This window comes from Cervus canadensis, chromosome 3 (genome assembly GCF_019320065.1).
Source record: "Cervus canadensis isolate Bull #8, Minnesota chromosome 3, ASM1932006v1, whole genome shotgun sequence".
NCBI lineage: Eukaryota > Metazoa > Chordata > Mammalia > Artiodactyla > Cervidae > Cervus > Cervus canadensis.
This window is the reverse complement of record NC_057388.1, coordinates 103539702-103564243: the sequence shown is the minus strand read 5'-3', so window position 1 is coordinate 103564243 and position 24542 is coordinate 103539702. Positions and strand designations below refer to the sequence as shown.

General features: G+C 36.1%; 1 protein-coding gene and 1 pseudogene across 1 annotated transcript; one reads left to right on the top strand and one right to left on the bottom strand.

Annotated features, from left to right (window-relative positions):
* Positions 1-2967: 2967 nt before the first annotated feature.
* LOC122438028 lies at positions 2968-4284 on the bottom strand (annotated as a pseudogene).
* An 8220-nt stretch (positions 4285-12504) lies between these two features.
* On the top strand, positions 12505-13431 carry LOC122438011 (olfactory receptor 140-like). Its single transcript, XM_043462470.1, has one exon. It carries the CDS (start codon positions 12505-12507, stop codon positions 13429-13431), a length of 927 nt encoding a protein of 308 aa, XP_043318405.1.
* The last annotated feature ends 11111 nt before the right edge of the window (positions 13432-24542 follow it).

Here is a 24542-nt window from a genome sequence, read left to right as displayed (position 1 = left end):
TTGATGAGAAAAGCAGTCTGAATGTAAAACTTGTGATCCTGAACTTCAGACTGATGTCATGATGGGACGAGAGTTCATTGACCCAATGGCTATTTTTTAAAATTAAGGTTAAATTTTATAAATGTATTGAAAGAGTATGGAATTTTCCAAGAGTGTGTGATAGAATAAATTAAAAAGTAAAAGAATATTAAAATAACATTTTATAATAAACACTCATAATTAAAACATAAAAAAACATAAATATTTAAAGCAAACATCAAAGAAGAGTAAATATTTGTAGCAAATATATACATATATTTAAAGTAAAAAGTATTCATCAAAATTCATTAGTAGTAATTCTTAATAGATGAAGAATTCAAGTAACTAACAATGTCTGCAGAGTGAAACTTACTGTCTATATGTTGTGCAAGAAACTGAGAGCACACAGACAATTAAGTAACTTTCTTTGACTTCAGGGCAGTTACAGACCGGTAATCACAGACAATGAACAAAGACTTTTAAATCTTCACAGGAAATAACTACACAAAGCTGAAAATTAACTAAGTTTCTCTCTCTTGGTCCATTTGGGCTGTTATCACAGAATACCAGAATACCATTGGAGGGCTTAAACAATGAACACTTATTTTTCAGAGGTTTTCTGTCTTGGAAGTCAAATATTAAACTTCTAGCAGCTTCCATGTATGGTAGGTTTCCTCCTGAGTTGACAGCCACCTTTTTCCTGTCTTCACATGGCTGAAAGATCAAGTGAGCTCTTGGGGGCCTCTTTATAAGGTTATTGATTCCATTCATGAGAACCACAACTTTATGATCTAGTCATTCCCTAGGGTCCACCTCCAAGTACCACCACATTATAAAGAAGTTAACTTATGATTTTGGAGAAAGGACACACATTTCAATCTATAGCAACATCCAAATGATGGGGAATGAATTACATAAGATCTGATAAAGACAAATGTTTGGTTTCATTTGTTGAATAGTATTGTTTTGAGAGGGACTTCTCTAGTGGCTCACACAGTAAAGAATCTGCCTACAATGCAGGAGACCTGGGTTCAATCCCTGGGTCAGGAAAATCTCATGGAGAAGGAAACGGCAACATGGCAAGCCACTCCAGTATTCTTGCCTGGAGGATTCCATGGACAGAGGAGCCTTGCAGGCTACAGTCCATACAGTCCATGGGGTCCCAAAGAGTCGGACACGACTGAGCAACTAGCACTTTCATTTTCACTGTTTTGAGAAGACTTTGAGATATTATAAGAAATCTCCATGTAACAGGGATAAAATCAGGATATGAGGTTCCTTACACAGTGTGATTTACTAGTGAAAATAACCCATGGTCCAATAGCCTTACCTCTCATGTGAATGCAAAAGCCACTTAGATGTGTCTGACTCTTTGGGACCCCATGGACTGTATAGTCCATGGAATTCTCCAGGCCAGAATACTGGAGTGTGTAGCTGTTCCCTTCTCCAGGGGATCTTCTCAACCCAGGGATTGAACTTGGGTCTCCTGCATTGCAGGTGTGTTCTTTATGAGCTGAGCCTCCAGGGACGCCTACCTCTCATGAACCCAGCCTAAATAAGGGAGGCAGAGTAATGTTTCTTTGACCACAAACTTCCAATCATTCTGAAGAAAATAATATTTTATTCCAAACCTCATTCAGAAAGAGAGATGATTCTATGAATGATGTCTCTGTTAAATAAAGCAATAAATCTATTCTTTTTATTTCACAGCAACCTGTATTTCATTACTAAGTGAGATAAGAATGGCATATATTGTTAGCATTTTTTAAAACTGTATCACCCAAAATATCTAGTTTTAAGCCCTGAAGTTCATATCTGAAGTTTGTGGATTATGGTTTATGATAAATTTACACATGAAAGGCAGAGCCTGGGTATCCATAGAAAGCTAAGGACACTGTATCAATAAAGGATATGGGGATATTAAAAAATATCAGTAGTATTATCAGATATTCCAAACCATCTAGGAAAGTAAAAGGGTCATATTTATGATAACATAACTCCAAAAAACTTAGTCCACTTGAGGAGATAACTCAATTCAGAAAATAAGTAGGAAAATGATGAAAAATATTTCATGTACACGTTATTCATTCAAATTATATTTTTAATATACCCTCCTTATGATTAATATTTACAACTCTGAAACATCATTCTACTTCAACATTACCATGATAAGCAATATTAAAAAAATAATATATATAAACTAACTTACAATTACAAAACTAAGATATCAACTTCAAATATTAATATAGGTTATCTATATGTGGGGCTTCCTTAGTGGCTCAGTGGTACAGATCCTGCCAGCCAATGCAGGAGACACAAGTTCAATCTCTGGGTCAGGAAGATGCCCTGGAAAAGGAAATATCAACCCACACCTTTATTCTTGTCTCGGAAATTTCATGGACAGAAGGAACCTGGCAGGCTATTGTCCATGTAGTTGCAAAGGAATTAACCATAACTTAGTAACAAGCGACAATGTTTGTGTGTAGAGGAGTGAACAAAATTTTTATGACATATAACTTTTTTTTTGAAATCTGTAATGATTTATATTAATTTTGAAAAATATTATATTATTTGAGAGATAAACTTGAGAAATTCCAAGAATAACTAAAATATGCTTACAGTATTAACTATAACTAAACTTATATATAGAATATATATATACAATCTCAGTAGAGACTTTTTACACTGAAAAACTACATATAGTTTCTTTAAAAAAATGAGGCAAACTTAAAGGTGTATTTCAAGTAAAATAAATACTTTGAACTAGAGAAAAATGCAAAAATTAAAAATATATTTTATTCCTTAGAAGAATTCACATAATAAGTGAATTGAATCAATTGAATCCTGAGGAGAAATTTAATAAATTTTGATATTGCACAAGAGCATTTGATATAACACCAGAAAAGAACAATTCTTCATTGAAAGTGGGTCATACATTTCCCTGTTGTATCATTTTCTTTCTCTGGTCCAGAGCTTTTTCATGGCAGTTTTCATCTTACTATTTCTCAGAGTATAGATTAGAAGGTTCAGCATAGGGATGATAATGGTGTAAAACACAGTTAAGGATTTATCGATGGGTAAGGTGTGAAGAAAGCTGAGTGCTGAAAAATTGATGCTTTTGAACTGTGGTGTTGGAGAAGACTCTTGAGAGTCCCTTGGACTGCAAGGAGATTCAACCAGTCCATCCTAAAGGAGATCAGTCCTGGGTGTTCATTGGAAGGACTGATGCTGAAGCTGAAACTCTTAATACTTTGGCCACCTCATGCGAAGAGTTGGCTCATTGGAAAAGTCCCTGATGCTGGGAGGGACTGGGGGCAGGAGGAGAAGGGGACGACAGAGGATGAGATGGCTTGATGGCATCACTGACTCGATGGACATGAGTTTAAGTAAACTCCGGGAGTTGGTGATGGTCAGGGAGGCCTGGTGTGCTGCGATTCATGGGGTCGCAGAGTCGAACACGACTGAGCGACTGAACTGACTGAACTGGCAGACTGAACTGAAGGTGGAAGGAGGCCTCACATACAGAAAAATACAAGGCACAAAAAGAGGAGCCACAGGTGGATAAGGCTTTGTGCCTCCCTTCCTAACTAACAATCCTTACGGAGTGCAGGACGACCCCATAAGAGAAGAGTAAGAGTGTAAAGATGACCACAGATATTGCCCTGTCATTGGCCACCGCTGTGAAAGCAGTGATATGGGTGTCAGTGCAGGCAAGTTTTAACAAGGGGTACACATCACAGATGAAATGGTCAATGATATTTGGGCCACAGAAGGGAAGGTTGTAAACAAAGAGAGAATTAAATACGCCATGTAAAAACCCTCCAACCCAGGACAACAGCAGGAGCAGAGTGCACACTCGCTGATTCATGATTGTCAGATGATGCAAGGGTTTGCAGATGGCCACATAGTGGTCATAGGCCATGACGACCAAGAGGCATATAACGACACCACCAAAAAGTGCCACATAAAAAGCTGAGTCATGCAAGTTTGGAAGGAAATGTTTTTCTTCTCACACAGTAAGCCTGTGATCATATCTGGGGTGACTGTAGTAGAATAAACAGCATCTATAAATGATAGGTAGCCAAGAAAGAAATACATGGGAGCATCCAGGGTTGGACTGAACACCACAGGCACAATAATGAGTAGGTTGCCCACCATGGTCACAATGTAGGTGAGCAAGAACAAGACAAATAATATTTTCTGACCCTGAACGCTCTGAGTGAGCCTCAAGAGGACAAACTCAGTTACGATGTTCCTTTCTTCCATACTTGTTTCTGAATGTCTATGTTCTGGATAAAATTACCTGTAAATATAATTATCATGAGAGATTCCCTGAAATCTTTAGAAAATTTGTTTTTTCATTCAGTCAATAGGCAATATGGTTATTATGTTTCATACTTTCAGGGTACATAACACAAAACTTATTAAAATGACATCTCTAACCTCAAAAACCATATATGGTAATGAAGAGGTAGTAATTTAGAGACATGTGTGAAAAAGTGACACATTTTTAAGTAAATGAGGTTCCTCACTTACCTTTCCAACTGAAAACTAACTAAATTGTATGTATAGTTAATATCTTATCAAAGCTGAATATTGATTAAACTTTTAATAAGGAGGTAAAGCAAAACTTATCTTTAGTTTTCATTTACCATGGTGTGACTGTGTGCATTCTAGGGGTAGAAGAGTCTTCTTTACCAATCACTGAAATTCCATATAGATATATTTAACAATTTCACTTTTCCCCAAAACTCAAGAAAAGAAATTCACAACATCAATTAACAAAAGTATAATAGTTTAAAGAAAGATTTACATTTTGGAGGATATACACAGAATCAATATTTAAATTAATTTACATATATGAATCACATAGAATTGAATAAACTGATAAATATGGTTATATTTTTTGGTTTGTCTGAAATATTACTGACTTTTAATGTTTTGTTTTAGATGTGAGGAAACGTTCTCCTTAAACAAATAATGATTTGCAATAACTTGGTAAATTATACCTTTGTAAATAAAATTAGAACAGTTATTATTTTCTCTCTCAAGTCATCCGTTCAGGACATGGAAGTTCTTAGGTTCCTATCAGCTTTATCAGGTAAATCTAGAAGGCCATGGACTGACTGGTGATATTTCAGGGCCTGAAAATGGGAGGAATTCACTTAAATTTGTAACATGAAATCTGTGACAGGCACCTGACATGGTTTTCTTGGCCCTGAGAAAGAGGCCTTTTAAAAGTTGAGACTGAGGTTTTTAAGAAAAGTTCCAGCACAACCAATTTAAAAGAGCCTTTATGATCAAATAAAAAGCTATGGTTCATCCATCCATATTAAAATTAGGTGGCCACTGTGGGTGTAAATTCAGACACGATCCTGTACTATCAGGAACTTGAATTCTCTGAGCAGTGTCAGAGGATTTTGTTCCTATCACAATCTTTACATTTTCATATTTTATTACTATGAAACACTCACATACCTCACCAGGCACAAGCATATTTGTGAGATAGATGTTATTATTATTATTATTATTGTTATATTTCAAATTAAGAACATTGAAATTCAAAAAAAGTTAAGTAATCTGCCCATTGTTAGAGACAGAGTTAGTATTTGCATCTTTATTATTCTAAGTCCAATTGTGATACTCTTCCAACCATTTCAAATGATATTGGAATAAAAGACAGCATTTCATTAAAACCTCACTTGCTTTGTAGTAATCAAAATGTTTTCCTTTCTGATTACAGAGTTATATAATGTGCCTGTGTATATAAGAAGTTGGCACTCAGAAAGCTATGTGGCCTGGTTCTAGGTTGGTGTGGAATATAAAGAAGACACATGCCAATACTCTCTTGAGACACATACAGCATACCCAACATTTAAAATTGTATTGGGTTTATATGTACCACAGCTTCCTTATCCATTCGTCTGCTGATGGACATCCAGGTTGCTTCCATACACACCATGGAATATTACTCAGCCATTAAAAATAATTCATTTGAATCAGTTCTAATGAGATGGATGAAACTGGAGCCCATTATACAGAGTGCAGTAAGCCAGAAAGATAAAGACCAACACAGTATACTAACGCATATATATAGAATTTAGAAAGATGGTAACAATAACCCTATATGCAAAACAGAAAAAGAGACACAGATGTACAGAACAGAATTTCGGACTCTGTGGGAGAAGGCGAGGGTGGGATGTTTAGAGAGAACAGCATCGAAACATGTATATTATCTAGGGTGAAACAGATCATCAGCCCAGGCTGGATGCATGAAACAAGTGCTCGGGCCTGTGCACTGGGAAGACCCAGAGGAATCGGGTGGAGAGGGAGGTGGGAGGGGGGATCGGGATGGGGAATACATGTAAATCCATGGCTGATTCATGTCAATGTATGACAAAAACCACTACAATATTGTAAAGTAATTAGCTTCCAACTAATAAAAATAAATTTAAAAAAATTGTATTGGTTTTATTAGTCTGTTGCAAACAAGTTGTCAATTCTTCTAAAAAAAGATTGTCCTCCATTTAAACTGTTGTAAATATTTTGAGTGTTCTCAAATGGTCAGAAAGACATTACAAAATTAAAATATACTGTTCTTATTTTATAGAAACAATGAAGATTAGAAAAGTTAAGTAACTAGACCATACAACAGGTAAGTCAGCTTTAAACCCAAATACTCTTACTCCACATTCTATGAACTTTATATTATACAGAATTCCTTGGGGGTGATATTTGATTATGGTTTAGAATATAAACATATTTTTGACTGCATGTCAAGGAAGTGACCTATTATTAAATTATCAACTATTAATAGCAACTAAGTGCAGGTATTTTTAAAAGGCACATAGTAAAATAGATCTGTGAAAACATTCACTATTAGAATGTTGGTTTAACACTTAGCCCCTTGAATCTGGAATCTTTGTTGAAAATTGCTTTAAGAGATCATTTAAATGGGATATACAAAAACAAAACAGGAATCATTAGTCCACTGTTGACCAAAGAAAATATTTCTCAGCTAAACAACTCAAATAAATTATAAGACTTTGTTTTTAAATATGAATATTTCATAAATGAAGTCTGATTCAAAATAAAAATGTGTGTATGTGTCATATATGTGTTTATCATCTTCTCTTTTGTCAGAAAGATCCTGCCTGCAATTTCAAGGGTCCATATGTTTTATTGAAAAAACAAAATCAATCAACACTATAGTGCAGCAATCTTTAGGAAATGCTATTGCTATAAAATCATGATGGAGAGTAAGAACACTATTTTAGGATGAGGAGATATGAGTTATATCTCACATTATGTCATCATCTTCTGTAACTTTGAACCAGTCATCCCTATTTCTACAAGTAGTTTACTTAAGTAAATGGAAACTGGTTCCGATTTCTGTGATTTTGCCCAAGCCAGTATGATACTGCCATAAACATAGTTGCTTCTACTTCATTTAGAAGTAAAATTGGAAGAATTATGAGACTACAGTTCACTTCCCCAAACCGTTCCATTTCTGATGAACAGTTTAGGAGATGCGCTCTGTGATTAAAGTCCTTGGGATTGGACTAACATAGAATGAGCTCTACTTTGGAGTGCCTTCCGCCTTTGATATCATGCTTCTCTACCCATGGAAATGCACAACACTGCCCATAAGGACAATGTGGCGGGTACCCGGCTTTTGTGAAATTAGTCCCTGAAACTATCAAAAGGCAAACCACACCTCAACTATTATCCAATCAACTATGAGAAGATTCATATATAATTTCTTCTGCTTTCATTCTATTTTAGCCTTCAAGTTTGAGAATCTGTGTGGCCCTTTCTCAGTGGTTCTCAACCATTCTGTCCTTGGATTTGTAATCTGAAACTACACTTTCCTCGTACAGCGCCCGGACCTCCTTTTTAAAAAAATATATTTCAAAGGACACTCTTCACTGATTTAGACCTAACTGTGTTTCCATTTTGGTGCAACTCTAGGGCTTAGACAGCTGGGTAGACAGGTATAGGAGTTGTAAAGCGATCTCTTTGCACTATACCATAGCTATTTAAGTGAAAGTTGAATGGCCACTCAATGAGCATAGTGAATGGAGTTCAATCTTTATGAGCTTGGAATTGATGCCCTTGTTAGTATATCCTGTTTTTCTGATAGGATTCTGCCTTTCATTCCAGAGTGACACTCAGAAAGATCTGTATTTCTATAGCTTGTTAGACAGTTTCAAATCCTCATTCAGACTGTCTTTGGTATCTGCCATCACTCATATTATTACTGCCCTATAATATTTGAGTGTTTAGTCAAGTTAGGTTTAATCATGTGGTTTCAGTTTTCTTTTCCTTCATGACATATGCTGCTCACAGTGACACATATTCTGGAGCCAATTAAAAGTTAGGTGCAACCTATTTTTCTTCTATCAATACAACCATATTTGAACATAGAGTGTGTTTCTATGTAAAAAAATTTCTCAATTAAATTGAATTAAATACATTTTCAATATAATATCAAATATCAGCATTTATTTTAGTAGATAATTGTAATAGACCTTACATGAGGTGGCAACCTGAGCTTCTCATGACACTTAGGTTGAAAAACAGTAGTCTAAAGAAATCTTGTCACTGCATTTAGTGCCCTGGCTTCTTATTCTGAATTTGCAATGGTGTTTTGATTCTGTATCTTATATTTCCTTGCTATTAATTGTGGCTAATTTCTTTTCTATTTAGTAAGACTTATTATGCTTTTTTTTCTACTTAGTAGGGCTATTAAGAGGTAAATTTAAATGATTGAAATATATGTGTCCTACCATCTCTGAGTATAATTTGATAGACTTATTTTAATAAGTTCCACATTAATCTAATTCCAGAATAAATTCAAGATATAGTCATTTTGAAAACGTATTGTAAGCTTTATTTGTTTTGAAGTGCCAATACTGTTGTTGCTGTTGTTCAGTTGCTAAGTGATGCCCAACTCTTTGTGGCAAATATTACTGTAAAGTTTGTATTATCACTTAAGGTATATCTGAAAACAATAGTAAAAATTATGATTTTCATGAATGGTAGATAGATGGGAAATATTAAGTATTATCATGAAAAAAATTTGCATCAGATAGTTATCCACTTAAGTGACTAATTTATAAAATGGTGATATTCAGGCTCTGTATTAATCTCATTTGTTATCAAATGCCTAAATTCATGAATGGTTAACTTATTCTGTTCTCTTGTCATAGTGTTTTGTTTTCATGTAGACCTAAGGAGAAGTTCAAAATTAAAGATGAGTACCAAAAAATTATCCTCCAAAGCCCATTTAATTTACATGAAATAATTGAATTGTTGGCACAGTATGCTAAGGATGATGAAATACCCTTGGGGTCCAATTAGCCAGAGATAAGAAACTTCACAAAATTTACCTACAAATAGAACATCTGATTGTACTTTTAAGAGTCAACAGACAGACCTTACAGAAAGGTACCATTTATAAATTAACGAAGACACTTACAGACAGTTTTAATCATATAACTTCTTTGTTTATGAACTAACAGCTGTCTTGGTCTCTGGCCATGGACCTATATCAGACAAGTTTATAGGTGAGATTTTTATTTTCAGGAAAACATATAGTCTTAAACTCAGGTTTAAATGGGTTTTGCAAATCATATAATCATGCCTTATGCACACTTAACTGAAATTTGGCACCCTTCTTTAGTATGCAAAACATCAAGAAATGTAGACTCAATTACAATACTACCAATATAGAAATAAAGATATTTTGCTTTTTTCCTATTGATGCATATTTAAATTAGGATTAAAAATAATTAGTGTTAAGAATAATATCAATATGTTTCCCAGTTAGCAATGCAGCATAAGAATTTCCTTTAAGAAGCTGAACAATTTTTAAAACATCTATATTAAAAATTAAGTTTAAATAAAAAAGATGCACTTTATATTACTTACCCATTTCTCTGATGTTAAGTGATTACTGTAGCTTTTGAATTTTCTACAGCTCTTCAAAATGTGTTGAACATATTCATAAATCATGATCTTTCTCCATTAAAAATATTTTCTATCTGATTTCTTCCCAGAAAAAAAATATTATGGAGAGAAGAAAATGAAAAAAAGTATTTCTTCAAAGTTATGTCTAAAATACTTATATTTATAATATGTCTAATCATTGCTTTATGTAAACTAGTCTCTTTCTATGTAGGGGTATATGTAGGCTGATGCCACCTCAGAATAAGGAAATACAATGAAGCTGTTGCACTTTGTTCCACAATTATACAATTTTCATTTTAGATAATTTTAAAAGTATCCATTTATCTTTGAAAGGAAAAGACATTTTTTTTTTTTGAAGAATACATTTTATTATGTTTATGTTGTCTCTTCTCTTTTCTTTTTTTGTTACTCATTCTGTTAGTAATGCAGAATGCTGTAACCAGGAATGGTGGAAGATGGATGCCGTGGGAAGATGGGAGAAGGAGCCGTGAGAAACATGTAGCAGAAACAGGAAGGGGTGGGAAGATCATGCGTATCATGTATGGATGTGCTGCCGCTGTTTGGTAATAACATTTCAGGCATTTAAGGGCATTTGCCAGGGACACTTCAGCGTACATAATGGGTGTCAAATAAATATTTATAGTAATAGATTTTATATGTGTTTCTATTAGTTGGTCTTAATATACTTGTATGCATACTGTATTACCTATCTCTATAACTTATCTATTAATGTTATTTCTCTCTGTTCTCCATGTTCTTTTTTTTTCTTTTAGCATGTTGAAAATAGGGATTTCCTTTTCTTAAGAAATCCTCCTTCCTCTGAATACCTATGCAAGTTTTTTTTTAATCCAAGTCTACTGAAGCTATCAATTTTTTGAAGATGACTATGTTAAATTGTATGTGGAATATAATTTTGAAGAAGAAAAAAAAATCACTTGAAACAATACAATTATCTTGACATACTAACATGCTCTTTCCAAGAGGCAATAATTATTTTCATACCTACCCCATAATCTGTGCCAGAAATTATAAACCTAGACTGCAGCTACCTTTCAATAATTAATTTATGTTTCTCATAGAGAATAACAATAAACAGAGCTAGAGGACAATAATACTTGAATCCATGTAGTTTTATAGTCTGTGTGATGGTGGTTTAGTCACTAAATTGTGTCCAACTCTTGTGATCCCATGGACTGTAGCCTGCCAGGCTCCTCTGTCCATGGGATTTCCCAGGCAAAAATACTGGAGTGGGTAGCCATTTCTTTCTCCAGGGGATCTTCCCAACCCAGAGATCAAACCCCCATCTCTTGAATTGCAGACAGATTCTTTACTGACTGACCCACTAGGGAAGCTCATAGTCTGGAAAAGCAGAGCTATTCTTATCCGGGGGAATGACTATTTACCAAGCATGTCTTATCACTTAATAGGTTTCAGGCATTGCAGACATCAGGCCAGACACTATAGCAGTCAGAGTGAAAAAATACACCTGAATAGCTTATGTATTCTGATAGGTACCAGAGTGAATGTGCTGCCAAGGACTTATATACATTTCCGTACATTACTTGCTTATGATAGATAGATAAGGGCTTCCCTGGTAGCTCAGCTGGTAAAGAATCTGCTTGCAATGCAGGAGACCTGGGTTCAATCCCTGGGTTGGGAAGATCCCCTGGAGAAGGGAATGGCTATCCACTCCAGTATTATGGCCTGGAGAATTCCATGGACTCACAAAGAATTGGACATGACTAAGTGACTTACACTTCACTGTGATAGAAAATTGTTGATCATGTATTTGTTTTCACAGTTAGAACTGAGTGTTCAAATATAAATTATCATGGATAAATGAATTATTCTTAAATTTGCACAGGACCTCTGAGACTTCCCTGGTGGCTCAGACAGTAAAATCATCTGCCTACAGTGTGGGAGACCCAGGTTTGATCCCTGGGTTGGGAAGATCCCCTGGAGAAGGAAATGGCAACCCACTCCAGTATTCTTGCCTGGAAAATCCTATGGACAGAGGAGCTTGACAGGCTACAGTCCATGGGGTCGCAAAGAGTCAGACATGACTGAGCGACTTCACTTCACTTCACTTCACTTCTGAGCCTACAAGATACATCTGAGAATTACAACGTATAACCTCATAGACACAGAGGAGGGCTTGAAAGTTTGAGATACTGAGATGATGCAGCAAAGGCCAACGGAGAAGGAACCAAAGTGAGAATCCTGATCTCATGTACATAGCAGAGTGTTTTTCAGTAAATCGTGTATCAAATGTCCTTATCAATATTTTACAGGTGATAGGTACTAGGAGTCTGAAGAGATAAAAGGCATCATTGAAGAAGTAAGAAAGTCTTGAAGCAAATACTGGACAAGAATGACAAAGACATGCTCCACATTTACAGTGACTGCACTATTTTTGTTCTCAGAAATTCAGACCAGAATCCTTTCAAGATTAACAAGCACCATTCTTTATTACTTTTTAGGTAATTCAGGCCCTAAGAAGTTGTTACTTGCTGAATGGATCTTCTTATGCTTCAAAACAATGTGACTGAATTTGTTCTCTTGGGACGCACACAGAATCCACACTTGCAGAAAGTACTCTTCATTGTCTTTCTGCTCATTTTCCTGTTTACCATGGTGGCCAACCTGCTCATTGCCTTCACCATCTCCCTCAGCCCCACACTTTCTGCTCCAATGTACTTTTTTCTCACTTACTTGGCCTTCATAGATGCCTTTTACACATCTGCCACAACCCCTAAAATGACCATTGATCTGCTGTACCAGAGGAGAACCATCTCTTGGCATGGATGCCTGGCTCAACTCTTTTTGGTACACTTCCTGGGAGGATCAGAAATCACAGTCCTCATTGTCATGGCCTATGACCGCTATGTGGGCATCTGCAAGCCTCTGCACTACATGACCATCACGCGACAGGAAGTCTGCCAGCTTCTGGTGGTTGTGGCCTTGACTGGGGGGATCCTGCATGCTACTGTGCAGATTCTTTTCACAGTAGACTTGACCTTCTGTGGTCACCATGTCATGGACCACTTCATGTGTGATTTCTTCTCACTCTTGGATATTGCCTGCAGTCACACACACACACTTGGAATGGTGGTGGCAGCCAACAGTGGGGCCATGTGCTTGCTCATTTTTTTCTTGCTCCTCATCTCCTACATAGTCATCCTGAGCTCCCTGAAATCCCATGGCTCTGAGGGACGGCGTAAGGCCCTCTCTACATGTGGCTCCCACTTTACAGTAGTGGCACTCTATTTTGTCCCTTGTATATTTAGTTACATGCGTCCTGTGACCACTTACCCTGGGGACAAGTTGGTGAGTGTGTTCTTTATAATCCTCACTCCCATGTTAAATCCTATCATGTACACAGTGAGAAACACAGACGTGAAAAATGCCATGTGGAGTTTGTTGAAGAGGAGAGTAGCTTAGGTTATCCTTGAATCCGAGAAAGCAATTATTTATATACATACATAGGGAAGATTTTACCTGTTGTAAATTGTGAAAGAAATTTAAGAAATTTTTCAGATCATCTCCATTAAAAATATTTCCCATGCTGATTTCTCCCCAGAAAAATGGTATTTTATTGACTAAAAAAAGGACTAGAAACTAACATTTGTTGGGTATTTGATAATGGCTAGTTATTTTTGAGTCTTTTTGATAACTCTTAATGTACTTTACCAAGGCTTGTATGTTCACATTTATAGATTCTGAATAAGCAAGGGAAAGAACTGTAATCCCCTAGGGGATCATTGTTGCATAATTTTTCTCCAGTCTTACTGCTCCTGTACTAAATTCTTTATATATGTTTCTTGGATGAAATTTGCTTTCCATTGGATCTGATTTCATAACATCTTTAATTTCTGCTTAGCCTGTGGGAAAGTATTCTTGTATAGAAAATCTCAGATAGATATGTGGGAAGGAGACAGATGGGAAGTGCAAGAATCATTACTGATTTTCTTTTTCTGAAATAAGAATTTACTAAAAACAAATAGAGAAGTACCCGCAAAAGGAGGAATGAATAATTCACAATCTACTTCATTTTTTCTTGCCACACAGTTTAGGCCAGAAATTTTGAAATCACTCTTAATTTGTTCTTTCTTATTTGTTTAAATATCCTTATAGCTCATGGTTTCCTTGAATATGAAGGAAATGTTTCCTTCCATACAAAGACTGAGGAAACATTTGAAATAAAAATGGCAAGTATTTTTTTTATCAAGTTTCAACAGAAAGTCATTTAATTAGGTTCAAAGCTATGAAGGGAACTATATGTAGCTATGTGTAGGTCTAATACATATATTTACATTAAATGATCCCCTTATTATCTATATGGCATATTTGCTTCAGTTGATTTGTCCATGTAAACTGGTGGTTCCATTATCATTATCCCCATTTTACAGAGAAACAAATTGAAGCCATGAATATTTACTAATTTACTGAAATCAAATCACACATTTTTATCCTATAGTGTGTGTCAGGAAAACTAGAATACAACTTCCTTTCAAAAGTTTCAGCTATGAACTTCTGACCAAAGTCTTTAAAACTTAGTTTTGCTTTCATTCAAATGAAACACAGGAGTCCATACTATGTTTAGGTATACAGATAAGAAACTTACCTGTAGTTTTAATTATCCACTTTGTCCTTCAAGAAAATCATGTTGGAATTGCTGCAGCCTTGTAACAAATGTCTCAAATATAGCACTACAAGCTGATAGTATGACAAAGGATTCCTTTTTTATAAAACTAAAAATTTCTTTCAGATTTGTCCATTAATAAATATTTAATAAAATATCATATTAAATACTATTATTATATAATTATAATATCAATAATGATGTTATATATATATTAATATAAATTTTCCCATTTATAAAACTAAAAATTTCTTTCAGATTTTTTCCAGTACTTAAATTGTCCATCATAAAAATAAAATAGCTAAGATAAACTACTGCAAGGTTGCAATGCTCTTCTATGCATGTGAAGGATACGAGGTCATCCTACATTATATAACTCATAAATCTAAGTTCTCTGACTACAACACTTGTAGCAAATATTACTTCTGTTATGTCTCAGAAATATCACTTTCTCAAATCCAGTGATCAACTGGAACTATTTTTTCCCCTAACTTGCACATACTGTAATACCAGAGCATCATATTGGTGTGACTGTGTTTACCAAGTTATGCATGAATGTCTCCAGTTCATAAGAAACCAAACATTTTCCAACAAAGTCTAGGTCTAAAACATATCATCAGTACTTAACTTATTAAAATTATTCAGTTTGTAATTGCTGATGAGAATGAAACGTTTCAACAGAATCTCAACTAAATGCTATGTGGTTCATTTTGTCTAATGATTTTTAGAGAAGGGAGGGTAGTACCCTGGGGGTAAGGATGGGAAAAACACTGAGCAAAAGTGGTTTCTATGCTAAGACCAAACAGAGGATTTGGAGAGGGAAACTCAGGCCAGTGATTGCATCCTAGAGGCTATACCTGGGACTCAATGGAAGGGCGAGAAGATTAATGATGCATAAATTATTAATTGCCAACAGCAATCTCTCAAGTTATAAGAACTGAAGGAGGAAATGAAAGGCAGTCTGGCATTCTCAGTGGATAGAGTCTTGATGGTTTGTAAGTTTAACGCTTGTTTAGAAGATACTTTGCACTATCACCAAGAATCTCCCCTAAGAACCAACTGTCACCTGCTTATTTCTGATACTTAAAAAAAAATAATAATGACATAAGCAATGTTTGGATATGTTATGTAAGGATATTTTGGTTTAATCTAAACTTTTAATTCCATAAAAATATTAGGCATTAAGTGAATGGCATGAGTGTACTACTGTTGGAGGCAAGTATGATGCATACATTTTGATAGGTTCTTTACATACTTTATTCATGTAGCAGCAAGTATTATTAAAGAGGTCTTCACTCCATTTTATACAGGGGGAAATGTGATTCAATGAAGTTAGACAACATTATCAGGTCTTTTAGTCTTTGCTTCCTCTACTCTTCTCACTTATCAATACTCTTTGATATCATGAAGTGAAAAATAGATAAACACATATCTGATCATTGGCCACATTGTGAAGAGTGTCACTGAGACATTATTCTCAGTGGGAGGCATTTTCTTCCCTTCATCTCCCTGTTTACCTTCATTTTCCAGGTTACTTATACTCTGTAGACTCTTCTTGTGTTTTTTGTTAATGAAAAGCCATCTGATGATTTTTTTTTTCTGCAGATATATTCCCTTCATGGGCATCATGATAAACGAGATGAAATAGGCTCAGGAATGAAATTAAAATGTTTGAATTTCAAAGGGCATGACACTTGGGTGAAAGAGATATTTAAAGGAAAAATAAGCAGCTCAATCACTGAGGAAATTGACATTCTGTTTAAGCATAAGGTAGCAACTTGAAGAACTAAATAGGTGCATTTCCATAGAGCTCTCCCAATGCTATTCTGTAATGTACGCAATTATTACTGGAAAAAGTGGCTCTATATTCAGTGCAGAACATAGAGCCACTTTCTCCAGTAAATATATATATATATATATTGTTTGGTGCCTACACTGGGCCAGAGACTTATGGGAGCTGGCATACAACTTTAAATACACACACAAAAGAGTTTTTTTTTTTATGGGACTAAAGTTCCAATGTGGAGTAGATAGGTAATAAGCAAGTAAACACCTAAACTAAAAGCATAATTTTGCCAGTAATGGGTAAGATTAAAAATATATATATTTATAAGAGGGTGATGCCAGAGAGAAGAATTAGATATATCTATTTGTGTAGTTGTTTGAAGCAAAGACAGATTTTCAGTTTGATCCAAGTTTAAATAACTACATTATACATCTTCCTTTTGAAAAATAAGTAGGTTATTTTAAAACATGCATTTGAATTGGGGGAAATATCTCTCCCAACAAAGCAAAACTAATTCCTTGGGGGATGAATATTTCTTACAATTTTTCTGTTATAATGCAGAGATAAACACAATCACACAAATAGCTGGTATATTTGTGGCATTACTCTTTTCAAGGCAGAGAAAATTAAGGAACAAAATCTCTAAGAAAGCACATCTGAGATGAATAGTGAAAGAGAAAAAAATCACTAACTTATATCCAAGCCACTAAGTAAGATCATGGGGTAACTTTAGAAAGATAGTAAAGATCATCCAAACACAGAACATGACCCATCACCTTCAAGAATCATATTCAGTAAAATTCAGATGCTCCTCCTTCTCAGGAGATTTCATTAAGTGGCCAACTACATTAAGGGACAAGTTGTAATCTGTTGTGAAATGTGCTGTAAATTGATATTTACTACAAATGAGGTTAGAAAAAGAATGAAGGCTGTAACCCTCACTATTTCTAAATTGAAAGTATGCCACTTGATAATACTAACCATTATGCACTGAGAAGAGTTTCCCAGGTGGCACTAGTGGTAAAGAACACGCCTGCCAATGCAAGAGACATAGGCAACATGGATTCAATCCGTGGGTCGGGAAGATCCCCTGGAGGAGGGCATGGAGACCCACACCAGTATTCTTGCCTGGAGAATCCCATGAGCAAATGAGCTGGGCCACTGCATTCCCCATGGCCTCAAAAAGTTGGTCAGGACTGAAACGACTTAACATGATGCATGCATTGAGGAAGAATTTAGTTATTATTTTTCAAACTTGAGGTACATTTTCAAATCCTTTATAAAGGCAACTGTCCTGTAGTTAGATGTGACACAGTGTTAATAGTAATATTGAAAGAATAGAGAGCACCAGCTTACATGATCGAAAAATTCAGTCCTGGTACAAATTAGGTGGCCAAGAAAAAGTCTTATTAACTTTTCTTCTTCTATATTATTGAGCAAATGAATCATTGTGTGGGCTTTCTTACATTCAAGAAGAGAGCTTACCTGTTGAAGAAATAAATGAATGGTTAATATTACAACATGATCTAGCTTTGTACGTGTGGGGCATCAGTTTGACCTGGGTCCAGGAAAGCTCTGCCCCTGGGAAAAGGGGATCATTGTAGGGGTGGATGGAAACTCACGGGTATGGTGAGTAGTGCCTCAGTCAGTAGCAACAACCTCAAAGGGATGCAGTTGAAATGATGAAAGTCTACACATTTTGAAACCCTGTGCCACTTGAAAATAGCACTTTGATCTCTTTTAGCCCAGGTCTATTACCCAAAAGAGAACATCTCAATGATGCTATATCTTCTAAGATGTGGCCTGTATCTTCACAGATGTACACTTCTAAGAAGTGTAAAATGTTTACAAATTAAACTCAAATATACCTAAGTGACAGGCTTATTTCCATGATTTTGTAAACAGCTTAGCTGGCTGTCTTTCTGGCAATCTTTCCTATTTAGATGAAATTTGAATTCCTCTACCATCCACAAGAGTGTCTACCTATATAAGTCCTTGGCCACTTAGACCACCTGTTTTAAATATTTCTTCAAAGTCATTAGAACCACTGGTCCTATCAAAATGATTCCTTATTAGTTGATCAGATGTTTTGCTTCAAGTGTGCTTCTGATTTACTTGCCTCCGTGCTTGGATTTGCTATGATGAAAATGATTCCTAGAGAAAAGTTTGCTTTAGCACATCCTAGATGGGACAATTGTTTTGGCTGTCCTGATGTGATCCCAGAATATCTACTTGTACAATCTGTGCATTCTACTTACTGGGACCACAGGTGATTGTCTTTTAGAGATCACTAACATGAGATAACATGAGACTGAGTTTCTGAGGAGGCAGTTTTAACAACTTATTTAAGTATTAAACATGCTTTTATTAATCAGAACTACTAATTTGAAATCATTGAAAAAATTGAATCACTAATATAAGGCGACAAGTATATTTAAAAAGTGTCAGTACTTCACCTGTTTTGTCTGTATAAACACATTAAAGCCTCAAGAGGAAGAGCCTTGAGTAATCAACAATTTTTATCTTGACTTACAATCCAGATCATGAGATGAGTGAATGAAAGAGTGTGTTTCAGAAACATTTCTTAGATAAAGGAGGAACAGGAGAATCTAGTATGTAGAGAAGAGTTTTAGACAACTTTTATGTTTTCCTTTCTTCATGCAGTTTTCTATGTGTGTGCCTATATGTGTATTATTATGTGTATTTCTGTTTTCCACTTATAATAATTTTCTTTAACTTTATTTTTCTGCTACTCACCTTTGAGAAAGACTTTTGGCAGTGTTTTTCTTTCTGTTTTGATGAGTTAATAATTCTAATTATTTAATGGATCCGATAATTTGGATCATGCATACAGACAAAAATGCAACGTATGTATGTATTTGTGAGCAGCTCTGCCCACAGGGATGATGTTTGTTTTGGTGCCGAGGGTGATGCTGATGATTTGCTCAGGGAGGGGGTGGTGAAACAAAGAAAGTTTGTTTAGGATTTAAGTCCCCTCCCTCTGGAAACATTCCAAACGCAGTTTATATATCTACAAAATGATAGTAATTTTCATCCAGAGAAAGTGTTACTGTAAGTAACTGTATCTCCACTCATCGTTCAAGCAAAACAAGTAGCTTGGGAAGACTTACCATCATAAATAACCCTTTTAAAGTCCTTCATTAGAGACATAGCCTTTTGCTGATGCCTGTGTTCCAGGCAGAGGATTTCTGAGAAACACAGGGCACTAATGCTCCTTAAAACTGACATGGAGACTCATCCTACAAACATTTCTATCACCTTGCTGTTATCCAGGATTTTACTGAATAAATCATTTAGCTCCATGAGAAATTCAGACGTAAGAAAAATCTATTAGCTGTAAAATTGACTTCTTGAATCAAATCCAGGCTTTATCATTTATAGTATTAAGCAAATTAATAATTTTGTTCTATTATATAATCCATGAAATTATCTTATTGTAGCTAATTGTGAGGATTAAATTCTCATTTAATTTAAAATGGTATAGATTATTAGCAAAATTTCTGATACATAGCATGTGCTAAATGATATATTACTATTATTAGCTTAATTGGCATATGTGTATAGATTATGCATCTCTATATATGCATTATATTACATTTAATTTAATTTTATTTGGAAACCAATAATACATGCATTATTTATGCTATCAATAAAATTCCATGAATGAATGAGTAAATGAAAGCAAATTGATTTTTTACCTCATTCTTTGGTTAATATGCTCAATAATGACAATATTTAGTATCAGTAAGGCTGTGGGGAAAGTTACTCTTCAATACATTATTTATGTGAGTATGGTGTTGTTGTTCAGTTGCTAAGTCATATCTGATTCTGTGACCTCATGAACTGCAGCACACCAGTCTTCCCTGTCCTTCACTGTTTCCCAGATTTTGCTTAAATTCACTTTCATTGAGTCAGGGATGCTATCTAAGCATTTCATCCTCTGTCCTCATCATAAGATGCAAATGCAAGAAAGCAAAGTGATTGTCCAAGAAGACTTGACAAATAGCTGAGGAAAGAAGAGAAGCAAAAAGCATGGGAGAATGGAAAAAAAAATTACCCAAATGAATGCAGAGTTCCAGAGAATAGCAAGGAGAGACAAGAAGGCCTTCTTAAATGAACAATGCAAAGAAGCAGAGGAAAACAATAGAATAGGAAAGCCTAGAGATCTCTTCAAGAAAATCAGAGATATCAAAGAAATATTTCATAAAAAGATGGGCACAATAAATAACAGAAGTGGTAAGGACATAACAGAAGCAGAAAAGATCAAGAAGAAGCAGCAAGAATGCACAGAAGAGCTATACAAAAAAGATATTCACTACCTAGATAACCACAGGGGTGTGGTCACTCACCTAGAGCCATATATCTTGGTGTGTGAAGTCAAGTGGGTTCATTACTATGAACAAAGCTAGTAGAGGTGACAAAACATCAGCTGGCTATTTAAAATCCTGAAAGATGATGCTATTAAAATGCTGCATTCAGTATGCCAGCAAATTTGGATAACTCAACAGTGGTCATAGAAATGGAAAAGGTCAGTTTTCTTTCCAATAATGCCAACAAATGTTCGAACTACTATATAATTATGCTCATTTCTCATGCTAGCAAGGTTATGATCAAAATCCTTCAAGGTAGGCTTCAGCAGTACATGAACTGAGAAATTTCAAATGTAAAATCTGGGTTTAGAAAAGGCAAAGGAACCAGAAATCAAATTGCCAGAATTCTTTGGATCATAAAGTATCCATGGCTGATTCATGTCAATGTATGGCAAAAACCACTACAATATTGTAAAGTAATTAGCCTCCAACTAATAAAAATAAATGAAAAAAATTAAAAAAAAAAAAGAAAGAAAGAAACCAAGGGACTTTGAAGGAAACATCTACTTCAGCTTCATTAGCTATGGTAAAGCCTTTGACACTACAGATCACAACAAACCGTAGAAAATTCTTAAAGAGATGGAGACACCAGGCCACCTTATGGTAAAGAAACCTCTTGTAATGTAGGAGACTCAGGTTCAATCCCTGGGTCAAGAAGATCACCTGGAGAAGTGAAAGACAAGCCATTTCTATATTCTTGTCTTTAGAATTCCATGGACAGAGGAGCCTGGTGGACTGTAGTTCATGGGGTTGCAAAAAGGAGGACACGACTGAGCACCTAACACTTTCCTTTCTTTTCACTTTCTTTTTATCTGTATGCTTAGAAACCTGTTCAGTTCAGTTCAGTTCAGTCACTCAGTTGTATCTGACTCTTTGCGACCCCATGAACCACAGCACGCCAAGTCTCCCTGTCCATCACCACTCCTGCAGTTTACACAAACTCATGTCGATTGAGCCAGTGATGCTGTCCAACCATCTCATCCTCTGTTGTCCCCTTCTTCTCCTGCCCCCAGTCCATCCCAGCATCAGGGTCTTTTCCAATGAGTCAGTTCACATTCAGGTGGCCAAAGTATTGGATTTTTGGCTTCAGCATCAGTCCTTCCAATGAACACCCAGGACTGATCTCTTTTAAGATGGACCAGTTGAATCTCCTTGCAGTCCAAGGGACTCTCAAGAGTCTTCTCCAACACCACAGTTCAAAAGCATCAATTCTTTGGCTCTCAGCCTTCTTCACAGTCCAACTCTCACATCCATACATGACCACTGGAAAAACCATAGCCTTGACTAGATGGACCTTTGTTGGCAAAGTAACGTCTCTGCTTTTAAATATGCTATCTAGGTTGGTCATAACTTTCCTTCCAAGGATTAAGTGTCTTTTAATTTCATGGGTTCAATCACCATCTGCAGTGATTTTGGAGCCCCCCAAAATAAAACCTGACACTGCTTCCACTGTTTATCCATCTATTTCCCATGAAGTGATGGGACCAGATGCCATGATCTTAGTTTCCTGAATGTTGAGCTTTAAGTCAACTTTTTCACACTCTTCTTTCACTTTCATCAAGAGGCTCTTTAGTTCCTCTTCACTTTCTGCCATAAGGGTGGTGTCATCTGCATATCTGAGGTTATTGATATTTCTCCTGGCAATCTTGGTTCCAGCATGTGCTTCTTCCAGCCCAGTGTTTCTCATGATGTACTCTGCATAGAAGTTAAATATACAGGCTTGATGTACTCCTTTTCCTATTTGGAACCAGTCTGTTGTTCCATGTCCAATTCTAACTGTTGCTTCCTGACCTGCATACAGGTTTCTCAATAGGCAGTTCAGATGGTCTGGTATACCCATCTCTTTCACAATTTTCCACAGTTTATTGTGATCCACACAGTCGAAGGCTTTGGCCTAGTCAATAAAGCAGAAACAGATATTTTTCTGGAACTCTCGTTTTTTCGATGATCCAGTGGGTGTTGGCAATTTGATCTCTGGTTCCTCTGCCTTTTCTAAAACCAGCTTAAACATCTGGAAGTTCATGGTTCATGTATTGCTGAAGCCTGGCTTGGAACATTTAGAGCATTACTTTACTAGCTTGTGAGATGAGTGCAATTGTGCAGTAGTTTGAGCATTCTTTGGAATTGCCTTTCTTTAGGATTGGAATGAAAACTGACCTTTTCCAATCCTGTGGCCACTGCTGAGTTTTCCAAATTTGCTGGAATATTGAGTGCAGCACTTTCACAGCATCATCTCTCAGAATTTGAAATAGCTCGATTGGAATTCCATCACCTCCACTAGCTTTGTTCATAGTGATGAAGGCCCTCTTGACTTCACATTCCAGGATGTCTGGCTCTAGATGAGTGATCACATCATCGTGATTATCTGGGTCATGAAAATTGTTTTTGTACAGTTCTTCTGTGTATTCTTGCCACCTCCTCTTAATATCTTCTACTTTTGTTAGGTCCATACCATTTCTGACCTTTATTAAGCCCATCTTTGCATGAAATGTTCCCTTGGTAGAAACCTGTATACAGGTCAAAAAGCAACAGTTAGAACTAAACATGGAACAATGGGCTGGCTCAAAGCTGGAAAGGAGAATGACAAGGCTATGTATTGTTAGCCTGCTTATTTGAATTCTTTGAGCAGGGATCTTTCCTGTTGGTCTTTAGGTCATTGTCATCAACAGTTGCACTGTACAGAGCTGCAATTTTGATGTACCTGAGGAAGGTCATGTGGTTAGGGTCTTCCAACTCCAGCAACATTACAACTTCCCCTTTATCTCTGTCTCTATGCTGACACCACACTGTTTTGATTATCATAGCTTTATAGTACATTTTAGAATAAGGACATATTATTGTTTTGGCTTGCTCCTAGTAAGGAACGCTAGGAGAAAACTAGATAGTGTATTAAAAAGCAGAGACATCACTCTGCTAACAAAAATCCATATAGTCAAAGCAATTGTTTCCCCAGTAGTCACGTACAGATGTGAGAGTTAGACCAAATAGAAGGCTTGGAGCCAAAGAACTGGTGCTTTTGAACTGTGGTGCTGGAGAAGACTCTTGAGAGTCCCTTGGACAGCAAGGATATCAAACTAGTCAATCCTAAAGGAAATCATCCTGAATATTCATTGGAAGGATTGGTGCTAAAACTGAAGCTCCAATAGTTTAGTCATCTGATGTGAAGAACTGACTCATTGGAAAAGACTCTGAAGCTGGAAAAGATTGAAGGCAAAAGGAGGAGTGGAGGTGCAGAGGATGAGATGGTTAGAGATCATCACTAACTCAATGGACATGAAGATGGACAAATTCTGGGAAACAGTGGAGGACAGAGGAGCCTGGCGTGCTGCGTCGGTGATGCCATCCAACAATCTCATCATCTGTTGTCCCTTTCTTTCCTTCCTGCAATCTTGCAGAGCATGAGGGTCTTTTCCAATGAATCAGCTCTTTGCATAAGGTGGCCAAAGTATTGGAGTTTCAGCTTCAACATCAGTCCTTCCAATGAACATGTTGGACTGATTTCCTTTAGGATTGACTGATTGGATTGTGTTGCAGTTCAACAGACTCTCAAGAGTCTTCTCCAACACCACAGTTCAAAAATATCAATTTTTTGCTGCTCAGCTTTCTTTATAATCCAACTCTCACATCTATACATGACTACTGGAAAAACCATAGCTTTGACTAGATGGACCTTGTTGGCAAAGTAATGTCTCTGTTTTTTTTAATATATTGTCTAGGTTTGTCATAGCTTTTT